We start from the raw sequence: 23,640 nt of genomic DNA, 5'->3' as shown, positions 1-23,640 counted from the left end.
CGGATACTACACATGTCGGAATAATTATCCCCAAGCTATTTCACAACCCCTTCATAACTACACATCACCATCGCCACTCAGGAACTTTACACTGATACAAAAACATTACCACACGTTCCCCCACGGTCCTCAATGCCCTCTAGAGCTGTTTGGAGTTTTGCTTCGGATCCAAGATCCAGTGAAGCAGTACACATGGCATTTGGTGGCCATGTCCCATTAGCCTCTTTCAATCAAGAACAGTCCCCTTGACTGTCTTTGTTTTTCATGAAATTGGCAGATTTTGGAAAACCCAGGTGAGTTATCCCGCAGAATGTCTCAGTATCTGAATTCATTCCCACTCATTTCCCCTGACTGAAACGATAAGGTCCTGGTCGGAACACTGACGAGGACACTGTGCATTTCCCAGGCCATCCTAACCAGGAAGAACATCTTTCCAGTTCAGGCCATTTCTAGAGAAGCTGAGTGCTGTGAGTTCAGTGTTTGTCTCCATCCTCCCTTGGACTCCCGTATTGAAACCCCAATCTCAATGAGACGGCGTTTGAGAGTGGGGCCTTTGGGAAGTGTTGAGGAGATGAGGGTGGAGTACCCGTGGTGGGGTCAGTGCCCTTATAAAGAAGGAGAAAGCAGGCCTACTCTTCTTCATGCAGAGATAAAAGAAGACGGCTACCTGTAAACCAGGACGAGGGGCCTGACTAGACACCAGACTCCAGTGCTTTCATCTTGGACTTGTTCCAAAACTACGAGAAATAGATGTCTGCTATACGGGTCATCCAGTTAATAGCATTGACCTTGAACTTGCTTACTTGAGTAGGGCAACACGTATCTGATTGCTACTGAAACTCCGTAGCAAAACATTTACCAAACAACAGTATTCTGGCTGTGCATCCTGTACTGGGACCTCAAGAACACTGCAATCAAATATAAGTTTGCTCCTCATAGGGGTTTTGGTATAACTGAAGTTCTGCTGTATGTTCAGAGGACAGGGAAGCAGCACACGCATGGACACCTTTTGAGCCAGGGTCCTATTGACGGTACAGGAAGTGGGAACATAAACTGTGGGAAGGCAGCAGCAGGCCCAGGGTTGGAAGCAGTAGGGTGGAGTCATTAAAACAGCTCTCACCTTCATACTGAAAAGAGTATGCCCCAGGAGTACTGAACACCCTCAGCTCCCAGATCTTGGATTTGAAGTACTATTTCTTACTTTAAAACAAGCAAACATAATACAACAGCAGCAGCAGCAGCAACAACAACAACAAAAACTTCCTTGAAGAAATGACTGAGGTACTAGGTGAGTTTTTGTATTCTAAAAAGAAAGGAAGTACCCAAGAGAAATAGCAACACTTAGGGGATTACATCAAAAAGACATTGGAGCCAGCTGGAAGAGGCTCCCACTGTCGCAACTTGGGACAATTTGAGCATTAAAAAAAGACACTGAAAAATTGACTTGTGAGCCCAAGTCAACATCCCCAGCACATTGTAGGGAGAAGGAAATGGAAGCTGTTCATTCAGAAGACTACCAAGTGATGGAAATGAGGAATTACAGAATTAGAACAGACCATTTTCTAGCCATGAGTGTGTAACCATGGATCAAGGCTCTTTAGTAGATACTTTCCTTGTTGAATGACTGCTGAACTCCAAGTACTTAAATGTCTAGTACTGAGCACAAACAAGAAAGATATCTTGGAGTGGAGGGGTCTACTGATACCACCTCAACAGGAATCTGAACGCAGCATTGCTAGCAATGGATGGGATAGTCAGGATGCATCTGAGAGTAACTGACTCCTGGATGGCATCCCTACTCTATGCCAACCCAAAGAACCTGATTCCTCAGCTGTCACCTCCTGTGTTCCCAATCTGGCTCCAAACCCCCCAGGCAAGACTCTGTTTAACAGAGATGACCCCTAGCTAACAGCTTTGCCCTTAAACAAAGCAGCCATTCAGCTTTTCCCTGATGGCATCCCATTGGCTATTCTACAACCGTCTGCCCTCAGTGAAGGAACTTGCATCTAGCCTCCCAGTAAACTACAGGCTATTCCTGTGCTCTGTCACGGGCACAGACAGCAAGTCCACGGTTATTGTGAACACTGGGTGAGAAGACGTGTGTTCTGTCTGTTCAACACATAACAACTGCCTGCAACAAAGAAGAATTGAACAGAAAGCCTCCACGACATGGCTCCTAAGGACTGTGATGGTCAGATCCCTAATCCTTTGACAATGGAGAGAAACATCATCCCCTGACCCCACTCTCCTCTTCTCTTTTGAAATCCTCTATGACACGGCGCTTCTTGGACATGCTCTGTACTCTGCCTAGAGAGCTATCTTTTCTGTCTTCATGGCTCGTCTGTTACTCCCTATATGAATCTGTCACCTTATTGTGTTTCAATTTCCCAGGAGATTAAAAACCTTTATCTTAGAGGGCAGATCATTAGGATATAGGATGTTCAAAGGGGAAGTGAGACTTTGCATACTGAAAGGAAGCTCATTAAACCCTGAAATCAAACCATCCAAAGGTGTAAGGAAGTCTCTGAAATTGACCATACCTCACTACCCTGTTCCTCTGCAAGCATATATAAACAGTAAGGACACTTTCAGACTAGACAAACTCCCTGAAAGAGTCTCAGACCAACCAAACTACTTAGAAAGGCACTCTCTAACTTGTGAAGCTGAGTCTAACGCTAACTCTCAGGTTGTATGATACAGTGAGCTCCAGGCTTACAGCTTTGATGAGCTGTCACCCATTAGGCAGGCTTTGACGATGTAGCTGCCTTTGAGTCATTTCTGTCCCCAGAGGTAACCCCTCACTCATATTCCTGATGGAGGAAGGTCATTGGCTAATAAAGGAACTGCCTTGGCCCATTTTATTGGTGAGAAGATAGGCGGGAGAAGTAAACAGAACAGAACGCTGGGAGGAAGAGGAAGTGAGCTCAGTCTTGACAGCTCTCCTCTCGGGAGCAGATGCCTGAGAGAGACGCCATGCCCCGCTCCCGGGATGAAGCTCCGACCCAGGATGGACATAGGCTAGAATCTTCCCGGTAAGCGCACCTTGGGGTGCTACACACAGATGATTAGAAATGGGCTAAATTAATATGTGAGAATTAGCCTAGAAGAGAATGGGCCAAGCAGTGTTTAAATGAATACAGTTTGTGTGTTGTTATTTCGGAGCATAAGCTAGCCAGGCTGCCGGGGTGCTGGGGATGCAGCCCCGCCGCCCCTTATTACTACATATTCCTGTAAGTGTACCCCAATAAAACTCATTGGTTCATCAGGCTGGACTTGAGTGGTATCTATCTTTTGGTATCTATCTAATTGGCCCCCTACATGGGGTGAATAAATAAATGTTCATGCATACAACACACCTTCAGCTTTCTGGGTCAGTCAAGGCATCTTCCTGCAAGCCCCCACTGCTCCTAAAGGGACCTCATGTGCCCCATCATTCCTCTGCATGTTGAACTCCCCCATAAACATCACCTGCTCCATAATGTGCTTCCTCATTGTAACCATCTGAGTGCCCTGTTGAGATGCTGGTGTGGGATGCTGTTCTCTGGGCATGAAATGGATGTTACCATCTTGTATCAGAGCAGTCGTGATTATCTGCAAGGAATCCTCATGGGAACAGACCTATTACCACTACTTTATAGAGAGAGTGGGCATAGAGTCACAGGGCCCTCACCTGAGATTATAGCCACGCCTTTTCTCTTATGCTCCCCTCTGGGAACTGACTATGTGATCATATCTGGGACTTCAAAAAATTGCAATGGCCAAATGCACCAGGTTTCTAGACTTGCTATGGGAGGGAAGTTAACTGAAGCAGAAATTTAATCTTTGCAACCTTAGTATGCTTTTGATTACACTGGGGTGAGACATCTCTGTGGTGCAGCTCTTTGGGTCACCCACACGCTTGTAAGTAAGTCTAATAAACTCAATGGTCTACCAAGATGGACTTGGTTAGAATGATTCTTTTGGTCTGTCACTGGTGCCCTGTCTGGGGTGGACAGACACGGTCTACAATTCTCCAGGAAAAGTCACAAGCAGATGCTAAGAGAACTGGAGTATCGCAGGGAGCTAAGCCTCATTGCTTGGGTTCTATATTAAATATGCTACGAGGAGGTGGAAGAACATGTGGACGAATTGATGTTTCAATTACACAACATGGCGGTCGGTCTCAGCACCCAGGAAGGAGAGACCCTGGCCCTGAACAGTGGGCGTCTTAAAGCCTAAGAGGAAGTTCAGAAGGGGAGGTCCATGTGTGGCAAGGGCCACAGGCCAGGAGAAGGGTATCCCATTGCCACCCCATGAGAACTCAGGTTAGAACATCAATCTCTACGCTACATTAACAAACCAAAGTATAAGAGAAAATTACACTCTTCCTCAAATAATCTATCTGTGGGAGAGACTTGTTCCTGAAACAGCCAGGAAGCAGGTGGTATTTCTCCCTCATTTACTTACAACATTAAACTGAAAATTGCTTCTCACGAGGAATTTCTTTTATCATTCCATAACAAATATAAAAAGGATACAAGAATGTAGGAAAGCTTTTTAAATCTCTGCGGATGGGCTAGGGGCAACTGTTCTGATACCAACCAGCACCCCTGCCCAGAGGCGACAATATAAAAATATACCAAGGAAGAGGATGTCATTCCCAGAAATGCTGCGCCAATTTAGAAATCAAACTTACCTCTGATTTCAAAAGGGTGATTCCATCCCAAAGCGGAGCTCCCACTGGGAGCTCCTAAGTTACTTTGGAAATTATTTTCAACCTGAGCAAATCCACGTAGGTGAAATGGGGACTCAGCGAATCTAGCAATTAACACAGCTGCTCAGGGGTTCGGCTGAAATGCATTTTCTAAGAATTTGCTTGCATTTGGACCCTAAGCTCTGCTCTTTGTGCTCTATTGCTCATATGTGTGTTCTCATTAAAGCCATGCTAATTCCCACGTTCTATTTGACCCCTCCCTGCGAGCGCTCTTCCCTCTACCTTTTGAAGACTCACAGCGGTCTCTTTCAAAGGGTCTTTTCTTTCCCAGTCCCCTCCACTTCCTGAGCACTTGCCCATAGTGTGCTATTTTGGGACCATATAATTTGGTAGTTAATGACACTTGGATTTGACTTGCTCTTTAATCCTTCCACGTGGTCCCCTTTTCTCCCCTGGTTTTAAGTTCCATGTTAGGATTTTCAAGAGCGTCTTGGAGCGTTTTGCTAAATGCAAGTTTGCAAAATATTTGTGGGTTTATTGTTTGTCCCAAAGGGAGCTCTATTCAATAAGAGAAACTCCAGGGCGTCTTGGAGCCTAGGTGTGGAAAGGAAGAGCTGGGGTCTGGCCAATTCCATTACCTTCTTCTCTGTGGCTTAGGGCAATTTCCATCTTTCCTCCCCACACCCTGGCTCATCTTGAAGATGAGGGCAAGAATGGTTACCTCCCTGATGAGAGTGCCTGAGGAGCCAACAAGACAAGGGACCTAATGTGCACAGTGCAAAGAAAGACGAGGTACACCCTGGGCACTACAGAAGTGGTAGCTGCTGTTAGCTGTTGTTAACAGGTTTCCTCAGGACAAACCGTTGCCTGAACCATGCACCAAAGAGGAGAATGTTAGGGCAGGAGGGGAATGTTAGGGCAGATCACCTATCCCTAGAAGGACTGCTTAGATTGGCATTCTTGATACTTTGGAATGCCAAAAAATGTGAGTTGGATGTCTTCTCTTTGAGTCTGTCTAATAACTAACTGGAAGTGGTGGCACCCATCTGTATACCCACACTTAGGAGGCAGAGGCAGAAAGATAGATGGAGGCCAGCCTGGGCTACATAGTGAAATCTTGTCACAACCCCCCACCCACTCCAAGATCATAGGATGTGTTTGCCTAACATGTGCAAGGTTCTAGGTTTGCTCTCCAGTGCTGCCAAAATAATAACGTGATTTTCAAGATATTATTACTAATTAGCTATTTACTTGAGCTTTACTTTCTGAATTTAGGGTTGTATTTCTTTTGTATAAATAATTGAATCTTAATTTACTTTGTTTTGGTTTTATGGCGTCATGAATTTTCAGCTAGTGACCTCCCACTGAGCTATATCCAGTAACTATCTTAGAAATAGATTCCCATTCTTATCAGTATTATAAAAGTACTATTAAAGCATTTACAGTTCCTGTTTTCAGAAGCAAGCTACTAAATTTCCTTATGCCTCAATTTCTCCATTTCTAAAGCAAGGATCATAAAGTAAACTTCCTCACAGGTTTAAGTTAGACACAGAAAATACTTAGAAAGTAGCTGGCCTTTTCATGGGAACCTATTACTGTAGAAACTTCTTAAAATGCAAACATATATAAAAGGATTTTAATAGAGTTTCTCTATGGTGGGGGCATAAAACTCCAACTCCAAACCATATATTATCAAATAAAACCTATAGCATCTCTTTTTGAGTTACGGGTCTCATAACCCTTCCCAAACATTACAAGCTATTTCAGTGTTCTGGGTTACCCTGCAGAATTTGGTGGTAAGACTCTATTGTAGAAGACAGCACACACCAAAGACAAAGAACATGAGAAATCTAGTTGGTACTCAGCTGAAACTTTCACCCCTACTAGGCAGTGTGCATAGTGATGGAAGGTACTGTGCAGGTTACCAGTCTTGCCCAGTGGTGAACATTGCAAACTACAATAACCTGTCTGGAGAGAAGATATACCCATCCATGCAACAGTGGCATCAGGGTTATGGGAACAACCAACTACTTTTTAGTTTTCTATTGGATTTAAGACCCACTCTGTGAGATGGGACCTGTACCCAACACTGTCAATGAGACGAAGAATCTGAGGCCAAATAGATGTGAGGATATAAGGAGAAAACTTTCTACTATCATTCTGCTAAATAAAACAATTCCTAATGACATATTGCTATACTTATAGATAAGTGCATTGGTCAACCCTCATCAGAGGAGATTTTTCTTGCAGTAGATGGCAGCTAACACAGAAACTCACAACTCCTGGCCCTACTTTTCCCATAGGTAGAGTGATGACTTTGGTGACAGTATTGACTTCATAGAAGGGAAGAACAGGTAAAAGGTTTTGTCTTAAAAATACCCTCCATGAGGATATCCAGAATAACACCTCAAAATTCTTTAGCTTCTTTGCATTCTGACTTGAGAGAACAGCTCAGGGAAGAAAATGTGCTTATTTTTCAAAGAAAGAAAGAAAGAAATGCTAAAAATAACCAGCCAATCAACCAACTAATCAACCAACTAACCAAACAAACAACAAACAAACAAAATCCTCTCCAAACCCTGAAGACTTTCCCAAAGTAAAGCTTTCTCTGAATTCTTTCCACTTTCTTCTTTTCTTAAACAGATCTTTCCTGTGTCTTTTGCTTATCACATATTTTTATGTGTATAGATAAATTATTCAAGTCAGTCTTTCCAGCACTTATGAAAGCTTAAAAGCCATAAATACAAATGGAAATATAAACCCTTCCTGATAAAATGATGAGGGGAAATGAACAAGCTTATGGTCACTCTACCAGGGAGCCTCAAGAGCAAGTACAGAGACTGTTCTCTGAGAGTTAAATCATAAGCTGACATGGAGGGCTGGGCTTTAGCTTAGTGGAAATCACTTGACTAACAAACACAAGGCTCTGGATTAAGTCCCCAGGATAGCATAGAGAGGCTGGGACATGTTGAAGACACCGATAGGTCCTAGGTCACCAAGATATCGGGATAGCTTTGTTGAGTGTGTACCAAAGTGGGTCTGGAAAAACCAGAAGGAAATTCAGACTGTGGCAGGAGTCATACAGATACAGGAAGGAGTGTTACAGTCTGTGGATAGGAACTCCACACCATGGCTGGGCCATTGGTTGAGGATGTGTATGACAATTAGAGCCTGAGGGTTTAGAGGCAGATGGTTCTTTTCTGGTTTCCCACTTACTAATTCTCCAATGCCACAAGCTCTCCAACCCCTGCTCCTTGTCTGGAAAATGAGGCTAAGAATCAAGTGTAGAGAGAAGTAAATATCACACATGATGTTTCTGACGTCATACCTGACACGGAGCACACGCGAGACACTAAGTGGCTGCACTATTTCTGAGAGGGGTTTTTCAGGTCACAACAGCCCAAGGCCTCCGAGCATCTAGATCCTCCACCTATCTGTCTTTCCTGGCCCACTGCTGGTCTTACCAATAGCAGTTTGACCAGTTGGTTGCCCTGTCCCAGGCGTGGCAGGAAGAAAATGGTGACGGTGCTGTCAGAACACCCAAGTCTGCAGGTTGGCTTAGACTTCGCACGACATTTGAGTTTTTGGAAATCCTTGTGTGCAGAGCATTCTCATAGGACATATTATTAATTAGTGGTAAATGCCCCGAGAGCTTAGATTCACCTGTTTTGACCCAGCAGCCATTCTCCTGGATGATGCCTTACCCGTGACGTGGAGCTTTTCATCGGTGACCTCGGCCTTCAGATAAATCCGCCCCCTCTTCTCCGTGTGATCCATTCCGCAGAGGCTGGGGACGTTGATCACGCACTGCTTGTGAACATTCATGTCGCAGGCTGTGAATCAAGAAAGCAAAGGGTCACGCTGGCCATCTGGGCTCACATCACTGCCTCCATGTTTTGGTGTCTGAGCAGAAGTGGGAATGATTCGCCCCTAAGGTGATACCTTGCTATAACGTTTCTGGTGATATGAACAGTTAGCAGATGTCCCTTCCTGCACAGGCTTCCTCTTGTGAGTGACGACACCCCTAAAATATCCATCTCAGATTTATTCAGTCTTTACCACAGCAAAAGAACCCAAGTTGCTCTCCTGCGACCGTTTCAAATTAGTTAGCGAAATCTAAACAGGTGATGTGTACAGAGACGAGACTAACAACTAAATAGTTTATGTACACACAGGTATACAACACACAAACTTATAACAGAGGATACTTTTTACATTTTTTTGTCAGAGAATTCCTTCTGCCTTTCTGAGATGGCCACAAGAAAGTAGCGATCTGTGGGCTGAGCACAGGGAATCCCCCAAACACTTCTTTTCCTCAAGTTAACTTGGTATTTTTGAGAAGGTGTAGGTATGTTGCCTTAAAAAAAAAAAAAGGAACTTATGTTTGATATTTTAAACCTGTCTTCAAATATTTAAATATTAATCCAAGTAAAACAAATACATGCCTGGCATAAGCCATTCCTTAGGCTGACATTATGTAGGCGAGACAGGAGGAGGATATAAAAAGATCAGTCTTATTTCTGTGAACCAAAGAAACCCTGAGAAGGAACCCCAGGGTTGACTACAAACGCAGGGCTGTGTAGGTGTGCCGGCCCCGCCCTCCTGGTACCTCGGGCTTCCTGGAAACCTCACCCACTCTCCCTGGGATGTTAACAGGCTTAACCTGCCATCTTCAAGGCAGGGCCTCACTATCCCTTTCCTTCTCCGTGCATAATCCCAAAATGACAATCTCTCTCTCTCTCTCTCTCTCTCTCTCTCTCCTCTCTCTCTTTCTCCCCCTCCCTCCCTCCTTCCCTCCCTCTCTTCCTCTCCTTCCCCCCTCTCATTTTTTAAAAGAAGTCATAAATATTTGCCACAGTTAAACACTGAAAACTGGATAATGACACAACAAGACAAGAGCAAGCAGTGGCTTCACAGAGGAGGAGTCCCTTAGACTTCTGTTCACAAAGCTCTCGCTTAGCCAAGAAGACCCTGGGGAAGCTGTGTTAGTTGTGTCCCTTGGGTTAACTAAGCCCTAGCCATCTTCAGGTTCCTGGGCACAAGATGAAATTTAGGGATGATAAATGAAATTTAGGGCCTCGGGAAGAATATGGGTAACCAGGAGGGTGTGTGTGGGTGGAGGGGGGGTTGAACAGACTCTGGGGTTGTGCTCTGGTTTTGGCTCTACCCAAACTGGCCTCTCTGTCTCAGAAAGCTCCTTTGCACCCTCTGATCCCATTTCTCACCCTACAGATTAAATGGCTGGCTGACACATGGCAGTTAGCTGTTCCCCCACCTAGTGGAACTGTGCACAGACTCCAGTCTCCAGTCAGACAATAGACAGGGGTATATGTAGGAATGGCTACATCTCTGCTAAGGTAGGTTGGGCTCCTGATGCCATTAATTCATTCTCCTCCTTCCCGGAGGGACCCTGGATGCCCCAAAGTCCAAGAAAAAAAATAAAAACAACAACAACAAACAAACAAAACAAACAACAAAAACAATGGCTTGGGTCAGTTTTAGTGATGGAGTCCATGTTTTTCAAATGAAATCTAAAGCTGAATCCTAATATGTAAAACCCTGAGGTTATTGTCAAAAATGTATTTACTAAATTCAGATTTAGACAGTGTTGAAGGAGCGGTGGGCTGCGTTCCTGGTGCCCAGCCACCCGCAGGGCTAGCTTTATCCGAAATAATTACACGGAAACTGTATTCTTTTAAACACTGCTTGGCCCATTAGTTTTAGCCTCTTACGGGCTAACTCTCACATCTTGCTTTAACCCATTTCTAATAATGTGTGTAGCACCACGAGGTGGCTTACCAGGGAAGATCTTAACCTGTGTCTGTGTCAGGTGGGAGAATCATGGCGACTGCCTGACTCGGCTTTCTTTCTCCCAGCATTCTGTTCTGTTTTTTCCGCCTACCTAATTTTCTGTCCTATCAGGCCAAGCAGTTTCTTTATTAATTAACCAATGACCTTCCTCCATCAATACAGTTTATTTATTATGAAGACATGCAAGGGTAACCCAAGACACAAAACCCTAGAACGGGTGGTTTGGGAGGCTAATTAATGTCTGCCATGGTGGAAATGCCTCCCCCAAAGTTTGTGTGCTGGGAATTTCAGTCCCCAAATTCATAATAATGGCAATTGTAGGTGGGGCCTTTGGGAGGTAAGTATACTATATGAGGTCATGAGTGTGATTGTGAGGGTCCCATGGTGGCATTATGACTTTATAAACAGAAGAGAGGTCTTAGCTTTCCCTGCTGGTGCTCTGTCCTTGGATCTCAGCCCCCAGGGTTCTGAGACGAATGGACCTCTACTCTTCATAAGGCACCTGTTTCAGACATTTTGTTACAGCTCAGGCAATTCATCGGCTTCTGCCTCATGTAAAAGTGACACAGCACCCAGGTTCCTTGCTCCATCCAGAAGAGAATACACCAGAGGGAACAGAATGGAAGAGCACACCTCCTCAGGCAGCAAACTTCTCTGTGGAATGTATATGATGGGGTGGGGGGGCGGAAATCTGATGTCAAGTTCTACCTCTTGAGTGGGGCTGGCAATATAAACATCTCAGCCTTACTAAACCTGTCAAGGTTGATGTGCATATAACACGTGAGAGTGTCTATTCTTGCTCCATGTTTCTTAACATTTATTAATTGTGTTAGTGTGTGTGTGTGTGTGTGTGTGTATGTGTAGATCAGAGGATAATCTGTAGGAATCTGTTATTTCCTTCGATCATGTGGATTCCAGAGATTGGCGCCAGGTTGTCAGGGCTTGATTGCAAGCATCTTCCCCCACTGGACCATCTCTCTAGCCCTGCTCCAAGTTTTGAAATAGCTAAAAATATACTTACAAATGTACTTAGTATTACCGTTTTTAGAAACACTGAAGATGATGAAAATGATGTGTTTGGAATCTGAGGGTTTCTTGAAGCACTGAAGCTGCTGGTCTTGATGATGCTGGTCTGCACAGCTGGGTAACCTGAACAAACCCTGGGCTCGGAGAGACTCTCCATGGCCCTAATGTTCACACATCCCAACTTATGCAAAACCCTGTGTTTACTCCATGCAGGATGCAAAGCTTGGTGGTCAATCTAGTCTTTAGGAATATATGAGAACCTGCTGGTGTTTTGCTAACACTTATTAATACGGGCTTAGTAGCTGCCTTTTCATGCCCTGGAAGGATACATTTTTATTCAAGCATCTAGCACAGGTAAATTCGTCATTCGAGAATTAGCAACACAGAAGGTTTCTGAGGTTATTTGTCTCACCTTTTGGTGTTGGATAAGGATGTACACAGGACTGAGGAGGAGGAGAAGGGAAAGGGCCTCCTGTCCTCCATGTCAGTGGACCTCTGTGATGTCAGGCCTAACTAGACTGCTGTAGAATCCCCCTGCTTGTCCACGGGCTGGGTGAGTGAGCGCAGGAAGCTACTCTGCTTCTCATCTTCACTTTAGCTTTGGTTTTAAGGAGAAGCCTGCTGGATTTTTCCACAGTCCACCCACTAATTAGAGACATAGGAAGATAATGACTATAGTTGCTCAGCTTATTTTGAAGCCAACCAAATGTGGAATCTGGAGGTGGGGAGTTTTCTGTGGGGTTTGACGAGCCTGCATTTTACAGGGATTGAAGATTCCTACCACACAGACACAGAAAGACAGACAGACAGACACATACACACCGAAAAAGTGACAGTACCCGTTAACTTCATTTATAAACCAGATAACTTTGTGGGGGGAAAGCTCATAATTAGACAAGTAAGTAGTTTTAATAAACCAGAACTCGGAGCAGAGAGCAAGTCATCTCTTTTTGAGCCTGGTCTTTATCTGAACCACTTCTCTGTCGGTGAGCTGCTGTTGAGGAGTTTCTGGAACCTTGGCACTGAGCAGACCCAAGCAGGAGCTGCAGATCCTGGCCACCTACTGGAAGGGAGAACTTACTGTCGCACTTCATCCCTTGGTGGATGAGTCCATATAGCAGGGAGCCACAGTGGTCACAGAAGGTGGGGCTTCCGTAAGTGTGGATCTTGAACTTGTGCTTGCTCCTGGGGTCCTGCAGAGAGAACAACAACATCCATTTTAGGTATGAAAGGGCTGTAGTTTTGGTTAAGCCAAGCTCATGCACTGTTTTCATTGTACAGTTTGGCTCGTTCCAGACTGTGTACTGTTCCCTAGGGTCAGAGGAGTTACATAGGGTGTGTGTGTGTCTTTTGACATATCACATTTTAATATAGCAGATACCCATGTTCCCCCATTTTGAAGTGTATAATTTGTACATAGCCAATGACAACGTTTCCATGAAACCTGTCACTTGAAACTTACCATCGTCAAGGTCTGGAAGGGGGCATGCTCAGAGCCTCAAACCATTCCTACCCCTTGTCCCCCAATGCCTAGCTGTGCCTGCTGTCCTTGTGAGGCTGAGCCGAGTGACCTGAGATCTGGATCCTTCGGGAACTCTCTAGTCTTCCAGAATCCTAATAGGCTGTGGAATCAGACACACCCTGAGATGGCCGGGACCTACCTCTTGACTGTGTGCTATTTTCAGAGATTCTTTGCATTTGTCTGGGGGTAATGTCAGTGGTTAGAAGAAAACCAGAAACTCACCGGGGTAGCCCTTCCCCCAGCATAGCTGCAGGCCCATTGCTCTCTCTAGCAGACTAAACAGAGTGCTAGGGTGCAACCAGAAAGTCGTTCTTGTAGGTTCACAGACAGATAAACTGGAATTATATACAGCATGCCATAGTGAGCCAGGGGCCTGGATTCTCATACTTCTCAGAAGCATGACTTTGGACAAATGGCTTGTTCTTCCTGCCTCATCTGCACTGGGAAGTCAGTTTCACCTAACTTATGTGGCTATAAAAAAGACAAAACAAGCCAAACTTTGTGAATTGCTTAGAAGAGCAACCTAGTAGCAGGCTGTTCAGTGCAGGGTGAGTGTGCATGGGACAGAGAAGAAAGTTCTAGCTGATGGTTCTTCTTCTTCTTCTTCTTCTTCTTCTTCTTCTTCTTCTTCTTCTTCTTCTTCTTTTCTTCTTCTTCCTCTTCTTCCTCCTCCTCCTTCTCACTCTCTTCCACCTCTTTCTCTTTCCCTCCTCCTCTCCCCTAGAATGTAACCTGGATTGGTCTTCAACTTTCAATCCCCCTTTCTCAGTACTTTTCAACTCTGCAGTGTTGAAATTAAAGATTCATAGCACCAACTTAGTCCCCAGCTCCTTCAAGGAGAGTACTGAGCAAAAAGATCTTTGTGTACTGTTTGAACTGCAAACCGATGCCATACTCAATTTGCAATACAAGGCCCCACCCTCATGAAACACCGTGAGAGCCCCAAAGCACAAAGTATGGGAGGAATAGGAGATGGGACTACCAGGAAGTTACAGTAAGCCTGGGCTCTCCTGGAGGCAAGTGTTGCACACATGCAAAGAGCCATCAAGGAAGACATGCTAAGCTTTTGACTTCCAAAGGCACCTGGGCACCATAGGTCTAACAGATTCTAAAGGTGAGCTTGGTTTTATAAGAGCTGTCTTTTGCTTGGCTTTGGAACCCAGAATCCAAGCTAAACATATCCCAAACAAACAGTTATGATTACTTTTTAGAGGCATAGGTTGGAAAATTCTGGAATGTTTTAATCATGCAGAAAAAAATGTAAAGGACAGTAAGACAAACACTCACAGATGTGTCCACTACATGCGGTAAAGGTGAGCAGGTCCACCTTGTTCCTCGTTGTAATATTGCTACCTTCACTTTAAAGAGATGGTGACGACCTCCTCCCCAGAGCAACGCCATAGATGTTGGAGCTGGGATCTGACCCCGATTCTTACTATGCAAGCTTTCAGACATCTGCCCAGAATGAGGAGCTGGTTCTTGTCATCTTTTGAACTTCTAGAGCTGTACCTCCTTTTGTTCTGAGGGAGAGGTACAGATACACCACTTGTTTTATAAACAAAATATTCTTGTAATGCAGCCATGTTCCTTCAGTGACATGGTTTCTGTGGCTACAGTGGCAGAGTTGAATACTGTGGCAGAGAGGGAAGGAACCACAAAGCCAAGCGTGCTTACTACCTAACTTTCATAAGAAACGTTTGCCCACCCTAGCTTTAGGGCAACGGGTTTCACATAGTAGAGTATCAGCTACAGTAATCACAGATACAGTGCCAAGATACCATCACAATCAGAAACCCCGGGCAGGCCTCCCATTATGGTCTTGCCTTCGTCTCCTCCCCTCCCATTGTTTTTGAATACAGAACTTCACTCTACAGCATGGGCTGGCCTCAAACACAAGACCCTTTTGTTAGCTTGCTGGGTAGTGAGATTGTAGGTACATGGCCGCTTGCTCTGGTCTCCTCCGGGCTTTAACAGAGCCTGGCAGATTATCCCAAGTTTAGAAGACTTTGATCACTGCTTTGTAGGCAGTAGGGCCTGACAGCAGCAACTGAATACATGTGTTAATGACCCAATACTATTTTATCATAAAATTAATTAATTAATCAATTAGTATGTGTGTGTGTGTGTGTGTGTGTGTGTGTGTGTGTGTGTGTGTGCACGTGCGTGCATGCCTGTGTATGTCACCTTGTGTGAAGATCAGAGGACAACTTCTGGGAGTTGGTTCTCTCCTTCCACCCTGTGATTCCCAGGGATCAAACTCCAGTCGTCAAGCACAGAAGCAAGTACCTTATCTACCAAGTCACTGGCTCATGATTAGCCATACTTATGAAGCAACCCGCTATCTGGCCTTCAAAAGGCCCCTCTCGGGTCATAAAATACCTCGTGTCCTTGTGGGAGTATTTTCCCTAGCTATAATGGCTCTGAAGTTGGAATGAAGAGCAGTCTCTGACATTAGAGCAGCCGATCCGTTTCTCTGATGTCTGAGGCATGGGGCAGAATGCTGCAGGATCAGGCCAGCATCAGCACCAATTAGCTGGACCCGTGTTGACAGTGAAGGTTGTGTCCTACAATGTGGAGGGCAAAGAAGAAAGCAGCCAGGTCCCCTGCAGAAACGCGGCGTCAACAACTGCCAGTAAATCAGGAGTGGCGGCTTACTCGGAACCCTCTGGAGGATGCACAGGGCGGTCAGCCCTGGGGTAGCTGTCCCGAGCTGACTGTCATGCAGATTTGTTGATGTGCCGCATGGGCAGTGGGCCTCACTTTCTTATTCATCCAACACCCATATGGTACCTCCAGGCTCGAACTGCTGGGAGATGTAGAAAGAGGGGAAGCCGTCACTTCCACTTCTTGTGTATGTGAATGGAGAGCCACCAAGTCCCAGGGTCCTTCATGCTCAAAGTACGTGTGTGACCCTGAATTCCGCTTATGAATTATATTGGCCATATGTGCTCCTGTTAACTCCAGCAGCGTAAGATCATAAGCAAAGGGTTTGCAACCTGATAGGAGCTGGACAAACCTAAGAGGCCGTCAGTGTATTAGCTATAGAAGTAAACTTCATGCAGTCCAAGGTTTCTCTAAAATGCTTCAGTGGTGTGGGCTGCAATGGATGCATCGGGAGAGCGGGGTGATTCCAGCCTTCACTGGAGGTCAGGATAGAGGTGAGCAGGGCATGTTTCTTAGTCCTGCTTCCTGAACTCTGTGTCTAGTCCTCCCAGGAAGTTTCTTGGCTCTTGCCCCATATGGTGAATTTGAAACTGTTTGGTGGTCCAGATTACCCCAAGCACAGTCCCAGCTTAAAGGTCACGATGATGTTATTGCCTGCACAGAAGAAGAGGGAGGCAGGAGCATGGAACCTCACCCAGTGTGATAAATCTCACCAGGCATGACAGGAGAAAATACCTTGCTACTTCAATGGGACTCATCATGCTCACAGAAAGCTGCCGGAGCAGAAACTCCCCCAGCTGCCTGGATTTCTGCCACAGCGACTGGCGGACAATGCCTTTGCCTTCCCTGGGTCTCAGTTTCCTCATCTGGATCCTGGACTATGGGGACTAGGGTTTTACGGAGGTTTGACGGAGCCCTGATCTTGCCAGGAGGTGTCCCGTGCCACTGAGGGTGGAGAAGGAAGGGAGCAAAGGAGGGAGGCGAGGCGGCTGCTAAAATTAAAGTTGGGAACAGCTGTACTAGATGGTCTCCTCAATACTGTCTTGATATTTAGAAAAAGAAAACACCAACAAAAACCTTTTTATTTTGAAATCATTTAAGACTCACAAGAATTTGCAAAACTAGTACAGCCTGTTCCCGTATGCTCTTCACCCAGCTTCCCCCAGTGAGAACAGCTTACATAACTACAGCGCTTTAGGAGAGCGGGATGCCGCTGCCGCCCTGCCACCGGCTGACTGCAGGCGTCCTGGGGTCTCTAGATTTTCTGTGCATGATGATAACAAAAGGACTTTCATTGTACAATGTATGAATTAAATATACTGTGTACTGGGTAGGGAGTACAGGCCTGTTTGCTGAGCAAATATCATGAACTTGGGTAGATCAACAGCCGAGGAACATCTGCCACCTGTCCATGAGATTCGTAATCACTGGAACGCACATGAAGGGGTTGGGGAGGGTGACTCCCGAGATCTATCCAAAAGTAGGAGTGGAAAGTTTCTAAGTAAAGGAAACACACACTGTGCCTCAACCTCCGTGGCCAGTTCTCCGGAACAAAGTCATTTTGAGTCTCTGGCTGACTGAGGGCTCAGCCAAGTGTGTAGCCAGCATGGGTCACAGGGAGATTGAAAATCTCTGGGCTTCCCAGGTGGAGAGGCACCAGTCACAGAGGGAGCTGAAGCCTGAGTGTGCTTCCATCAAAGTGTTGCAGGTCCTTGGGTCCTGAGCGGCTTTGGGACTCTCTGTCACATCCGTAAGCCCTGGCACTTTCATCTGCCCATAGCATCCAATGTATCTCACCTATGTCTTTGATTGTGATGGTTTCCACTGGCCATAGCCACCTGGATTCTATCTGTTGTCGCTGACATAAGGGGTGTAAGAAAGACCATTGTTTCCTTTCAGAGGACGGATGGACACACACACACACACACACACACACCCCAATCTCAAACAGGAAAGAGAACCCCAAACTGACACTCCTAAATTAGTAACTGTGACAGAACCAAGACAGAATATTAAGTTTTAAGTATGAAGCTCTCTGGGAGGCAAGGTGAGAAGGCAAACATGAACAGAGGAGGGTTCTAGAGAAGAGGTTCTGAACCTTCCTAATGCTGTGACCCTTTAACACGGTTCCTTATGTTGTAGTGACCCCAACCATAAATTTATTTTCGTTGCTACTGCATAACTGAAGTCTTGCTACTGTTATGAATTGTAATGTAAATATCCAATGTGCAGGATATTAGTGAATGAGTCATTCGATGCCCTCCTCAAAGGGTTTTGACCCATAGGCCAAGAACTGCTGTTCTAGGGAAAGCCATCCCATGGGTAAGGTGTGGTAAGCTTGGTCATAGCACACACAGAATAATCTGTTAAAGACTAAACTCCTCTGTGACCAGGTTAGCATCCTTTCTCTTTAGTGAAACATGTGTTAATGTTCTCTTTAACTTCTTGAGGCAGCCTCTGCTGGAAGGGAGTATAAAATCTGCTGCCCTGCATCACAGGCCTGATATTACGTTCTAATAGACCAGGCACATGCTTGTAACATCTGCTGGATGGGTGACCGCATCAAAAAGGAGGCTTCGAGTACACTGCTTCTCATCGGCACAAATGAAATCTCACTCACAAATCTAAATCTGGATTTCTTTCCAAAAAAAAAAAAAAAACAAGCAATGGGAGAAAAAAAAATGCAAGTTCTATTGAAAGCATCTGTTAGCCTGTATCTTATTTCTTAGTTCTAAAATATAGTAACCCAATCAGTTTTCCCTGGAAAGCTTTCTCAACGTCCCTGTGAAGATGTTTCCAAGACTCCCTCCTTATCATCATCATCATCATCATCATCATCTCATCATCATCTTTGGAAATCGGTTAAAAAACAAGCCCTTAGTTCTGTACACCACGGATTTTGATGCTGATGGAGCTTTGGACTTCCTAGATTCTTCCTTGCTGGACACTGCGGCTGTACTGAAGATAGTGAGTTTGTAATATCACTCTTCAAGGATAGAGAGTGATCCAGCCACGGGCAGAGCAAAGTCTCTGGAGGAGCTGCAGGAGGCAGGCAGCTGTTAAGGATGGACATGAGGACGGCCTATGCCAGCAGGTATTTCACATGTCCCTGCCATCTGATGAGTAAGGAAGACAAGCTTTCGGCTGTGTGTGTGTGTGTGATCCCAGCCTGCATTTTCTACCCATATCTGAATTCCTCCCACGTGCCCTGGAGGTTTCTCAGAGAACCCAAATGCCTGTCCTTGAAGGCCTCAGGGTCAGGCTTTCTGAGTTCCTGGGCAAGGCTGTTTTTAATCCTGTGGAGCTCTGGGGCGTGACTTCCTTGTGCAGCTCCTCCAAGCTGCTTCCTCTAAATACCAAGGAAAATTCCTTGCTCTCACCATCTGATGCGTTCTCATGAATCATACTTGGAAGCCGGGCTTGGGTCTAAATGTCACCCGCATGCTGACTACATAAGAAACACCAAATACACTGCTCCGAGGGTAAAGTTGGCATCATTACTGTGATCTGAAATTTCTTAGGAAGTTGGTTTTTTTTTCTTTTTTTTTTTAACTCCATGAGATAAAACAAAAAAAACAAAACAAAACCAAACCCTAAAACTTATTAAAAATTTGTTTTGTAACAAAAGCTGCAGGTATCACCAAAGCCATGGTTACTTTTGTAATCATTGCATTCTGTCTCCAATCCATAGCCTTTCTCAGAGGCTGGATCCCTCTCTATGGAAAGTTTAGAACACACAATGCTGCTTAGGGGTATAGCTCAGGGGTAAAGTTCTTGCCCCCAGCACTCCAGGGCTGACCCCCCCTGGAGTTCAAGATCAGACTTAGCTATATAGCAAATTTGAGACCCGTCTGGGATCATGAGACATGGTTGTAAGCAAAACAAAAGTAGACAAAAAACAAAGCTTTGTCATTGACCAGGCTGTTCTTGCTGTCGGTGTTGCCTGTTTATGAAAGAACTCTCCCTGTCTGGTGTCAGGGATTCATTTTGGTTTTGCAAAGTGGCCACATTTTATTTGGATGAATAACAGTCAGCTTTAAAATAAATTTAAAAATTCGTTTTAGATTTAGCTTTATGGTTATGAGTATTTTGCCTGCATGTATGTATGTGTACCACATGCATGCCTGGTGCCTGTGGATATCAGAGGAGGGCATTGGATTTCCCAGAACTGGAATTACTGATGGTCATGAACCATCATATCATATGGGTGCTGGGAACTGATGGGAATTGAACCCAGGTCCTCTGCAAGGGCAGCAAGTACTCTTAACCACTGAGCAATCTTTCCAGCCCCAAATACTAGGCATCCTTACAGCTGGGCTAACTTGTCAAACTAAGCTTCATTGGTAGGATTCTTAAGATTCTTTGCTCAGTTGAGCAAGGCGCTTTCATCAAACTTGAATCCACCAAGTCTTTAAAGTCCAGATAATTCTCCCCCTGTAAGGCAACTAACTATAAATAAATTGCAATATACCTAAGTATTGAACACCATGTAACAGTTAAAGCAAATTAGCTAGCCCTTTCTGTAACAACATGAACTGAGTACCAAGAGCTATCTTCTCATGAAAAGAGCAAGTCACAGAGTCAAACGGGCTAGAATGACATTTATGTCAAAACCAGACGTGAACACGACCCTTCCTCCAGAGAACAAGGACACGGTTTTTGTGTGGTTAGATTGGGAAGTGAAATGCTTACAGGAAGTGTAGGGACAGACAGGTTCAGAGACGGAAGTGAAAAGGCACTTGGACATTTTCCGAGAAGACGCAGGGGAAAAAAAATGGATCCATACATTTCCCTTGCATCCCAAATGACGTGAAGTCCCACGGAACACATCTGTTTACATTTCACGGGGCTCACGAGATGTCATTTTCTCATTAGAGAAACTGAGGCTCACTTATCAGATCTGATAACGAGTGGAGACAGCCTGCAGTTTCGTAAGCAGCCTATCAAGGAGGTACCCACATGGGATAACCAGGAGAGCATTCAGCAGCACAGTCTGTATCTCTGAAAAGTGATGTCATGACGTTCGAGAGCAGGCTCAGAGGTGGAGAACATTCGCTGTTCTCCCAGAGGATCTGTGCTCGGTTCTCAGCGCCCATGCCAGGAATTTAGTTCCAGATATAACACCCTCTTTTGGCCTTGCAGACACCTACATGCATGTGCACACACCCCACAGACACATTAAAAGAAAACAGCCCAACAATTCTTAAAAAAATGGCATCGCATGGCTTATGTCTTCCTAGCTTGCATAGTGTATGCCCACACCATTTTCAGACATTGATATATGCATGTATGTCAATGTCCTATGCACTATAAACTCCAGATTACCAAAGAATCATTGACAGTTTATGAACTCTGATATTAAAGTATGTTTTAAATGTAAAAATAATTACAAAATAAAACCTAAGGACTAATCACTTGTAAATAATCATACTTGCCAGGCAGTGATGGTACTTGCCTCAGGAGGCAGAGGCAGGTGGATCTCTGAGTTCTAGGTTGAGGCCAGCCTGGTCTACAGAGTGAGTTTCAGGACAGCCAGGGCTATGTAGAGAAATCCAGTCTTGAAAAAAAAAAGCCAAATAAAACAGAAAAGAAGCATACTTTCTAGCTAGGCTTCTTTATTTCACTATAAAATTTGCTGGGTACCTGCTATGTGTCAGTGCATGCACCAAGGAGGAAAGACTCCAGTGGGACTCTTGTTAATGTATGCCGCTTAAACAACTGCCCTTAGGTTCTACTAGATAAACACAGCACTTATCTCTCTCCCCTTTGAGAGCTTCCTGATACAGCTCCTGGCAGGGTTCTACCCACTGTCTTTTGGCAGAAGAGAAAGACAAAGGACAATATTACTCAAAGTCTCTTTCATCCCTCACCTAAAAATGGTGCCATCATTTCTCCTATTTGATTGGCCCAGGTAAGACACATGGCAGGGCTGGAGGTCAACGAAGCAGAGCATATATAACTTCTTCCCCAAGTATGGCCGACAAAGATTTTGAACAATATCACTACCTGCAAAGAACCTCAGCAGGTTACTCTCAACTCCCATTCTCAGCTGGCAGAGAGCAACTGAATGGGCTGTGATCGCCAGCCTCTTACAGGTGAGGGAACAAAGGGAGGGGGGCCATGCAACATCACACAATGCAGCTTTGCTTCCTTACACTATGATACTAGCAGTTCATGGGAGATTTTTATTTAGAAAATAAATTAATTTTTTCTCATATTTCCATATTGAGTCCTCCGAGGAAAAATATCATTTATATATTATAATTATTTTTCCATTTAGTTAAATATGTTGATCATGTTACCTAGGCTTATAATAAGCAATAAAACAGCAATTTTTATTAGGAAAGTATCATATTAAAATGTCATTAACTTTTTAAAATTTGGAAATAGCTTTAGACTTGTAAGTTATAAGAACATGTAGAGCAGAGGCTCTCAACCTTGTTAGTGCTGCGACCCTTTAATACAGTTCCTCGTTTTGTGGTGGCCCTTAACCATATAATTATTTTCATTGCTATTTCATAACTGTAATTTTGCTACTGTTATGAGGTGTAATGTAAATAGCTGATATGTGGCCCTAGGGGGTTTCGACCCACAGGTTGAGAACCGCTAGTGGAGAGTATTAAAGGGATCCCCTGTTCTGATGTTCTCTAGTGTAGGAACAGAACCAGAAGCAGATGTTGGTGTAATGCTACGGACAGGCTTCGCTTGGACCACATCCCACTCATTCCGAGCATAGTTCCATGAGGCTTCATTGTATTCTTAAGAAACAGGGTTGTCCATCACTAATTCCCATGTGCTTTTCTCTTCTAGTTATGCGTTCTCTACCCCTAACTCATGACAACCATGGTTCTGTTCACTATTAAAGTTTAAAAGCAGTTTTAGAAGCACCAAATAATGTCCATTCTAATTACATATTCATTTGACCCCAATATTATGACTTGAAAATAAAATAAAATAGGAATACAGGAAGCGTTAATTGCATAGACCCCTGCTAGCCCTCTGCAATTTGCGTCTTTAAAAATGTATGGCCATGTTTACAAGACTATCTGAGAATAAAGCAGAGACAAATGGAAATACACTTACTCATGATTCCATCGCTAAGATCCCATCATCTTTGCTGATCTACAGAAGACAGAGTCAGGTCATTGTGTGAGACATCCTGCCACTGATTCAGTGATGGTTAGGGACAAGTTTTGAAGCCTAATATTTTGTATTAGCAAGGTAATGCTCCTGAGATTTGACGCTTATTTTTGTCGCACATGTAAAGTAAATACTAGCTGCACAAAGGTTGCTTGTATGCCTTGCTAATAGTGTTGGTTGATTTCCCGGCAGCTGGGATTGATACATACAGAGGAGAAAGAGGTGTAACCTTGTTTATTGGGACTGCAAAGTCCAAATGGGCAAGGTTCCATCTTTAGAAATATCTGACTCCTTCCCCAGTACTAACCTCCTTCTAACTACAAGAGATGCCACTTCTTGGTAGTATCTGATATTTTTGGCTTTACCATCCTTTAAAAAAACTGTACAGTTTAGGTAAAATATTAATTATTCTATTTTTAAAATTAATTTTCAATTGTTTACTCATATACTCTTTTATATGGGCAAACTATATTCTTCGCAAAACATAGATAAGATTTTGCTGATTTGACAAAGACATAACTAAATTGAGAGAAACTATAAATTAACATTTTGGCATATTTAATTTAACAAAAACATGAGAGACAAGAACAGTGGGTAGAGCATTTCTGAGGAATCATACTTAGTAGACTGGCCTGGGTTTTTCTTAACCTAACAGTTCAAATAAAGCTGTTTCTGTCACATTGTAACACAATGTCCCATCTAATTAGGTACTATTTTGTGTACAGATGTACTCTGACTGATTCAGTCAACCCCTAACCCCTACACATTTAGGTTATTACCAAAT

At 44.3% G+C, this 23,640-nt stretch overlaps 1 protein-coding gene across 1 annotated transcript in view; it reads right to left on the bottom strand.

The window, feature by feature from the left end:
- The window catches only part of Prkca (protein kinase C alpha), a 391,920-nt gene that overhangs the window by 108,741 nt on the left and 259,539 nt on the right, over positions 1–23,640 (bottom strand). Inside the window, exons 4-5 of the mRNA XM_041636098.1 lie at positions 12,612–12,723; positions 8,398–8,526 (exon numbers count right to left, since the gene is read on the bottom strand). Coding sequence (XP_041492032.1) covers positions 8,398–8,526; positions 12,612–12,723 — 241 coding nt within the window. The remainder of the gene's footprint in view (positions 1–8,397; positions 8,527–12,611; positions 12,724–23,640) is intronic.

Source organism: Microtus oregoni, unplaced genomic scaffold (genome assembly GCF_018167655.1).
Source record: "Microtus oregoni isolate MIOR12 unplaced genomic scaffold, Mior012 000048F_ref0000485, whole genome shotgun sequence".
Taxonomy (NCBI): Eukaryota; Metazoa; Chordata; class Mammalia; order Rodentia; family Cricetidae; genus Microtus; species Microtus oregoni.
The sequence above is the reverse complement of the archived record's forward strand: the minus strand, read 5'-3'. Positions and strand labels throughout refer to the sequence as shown.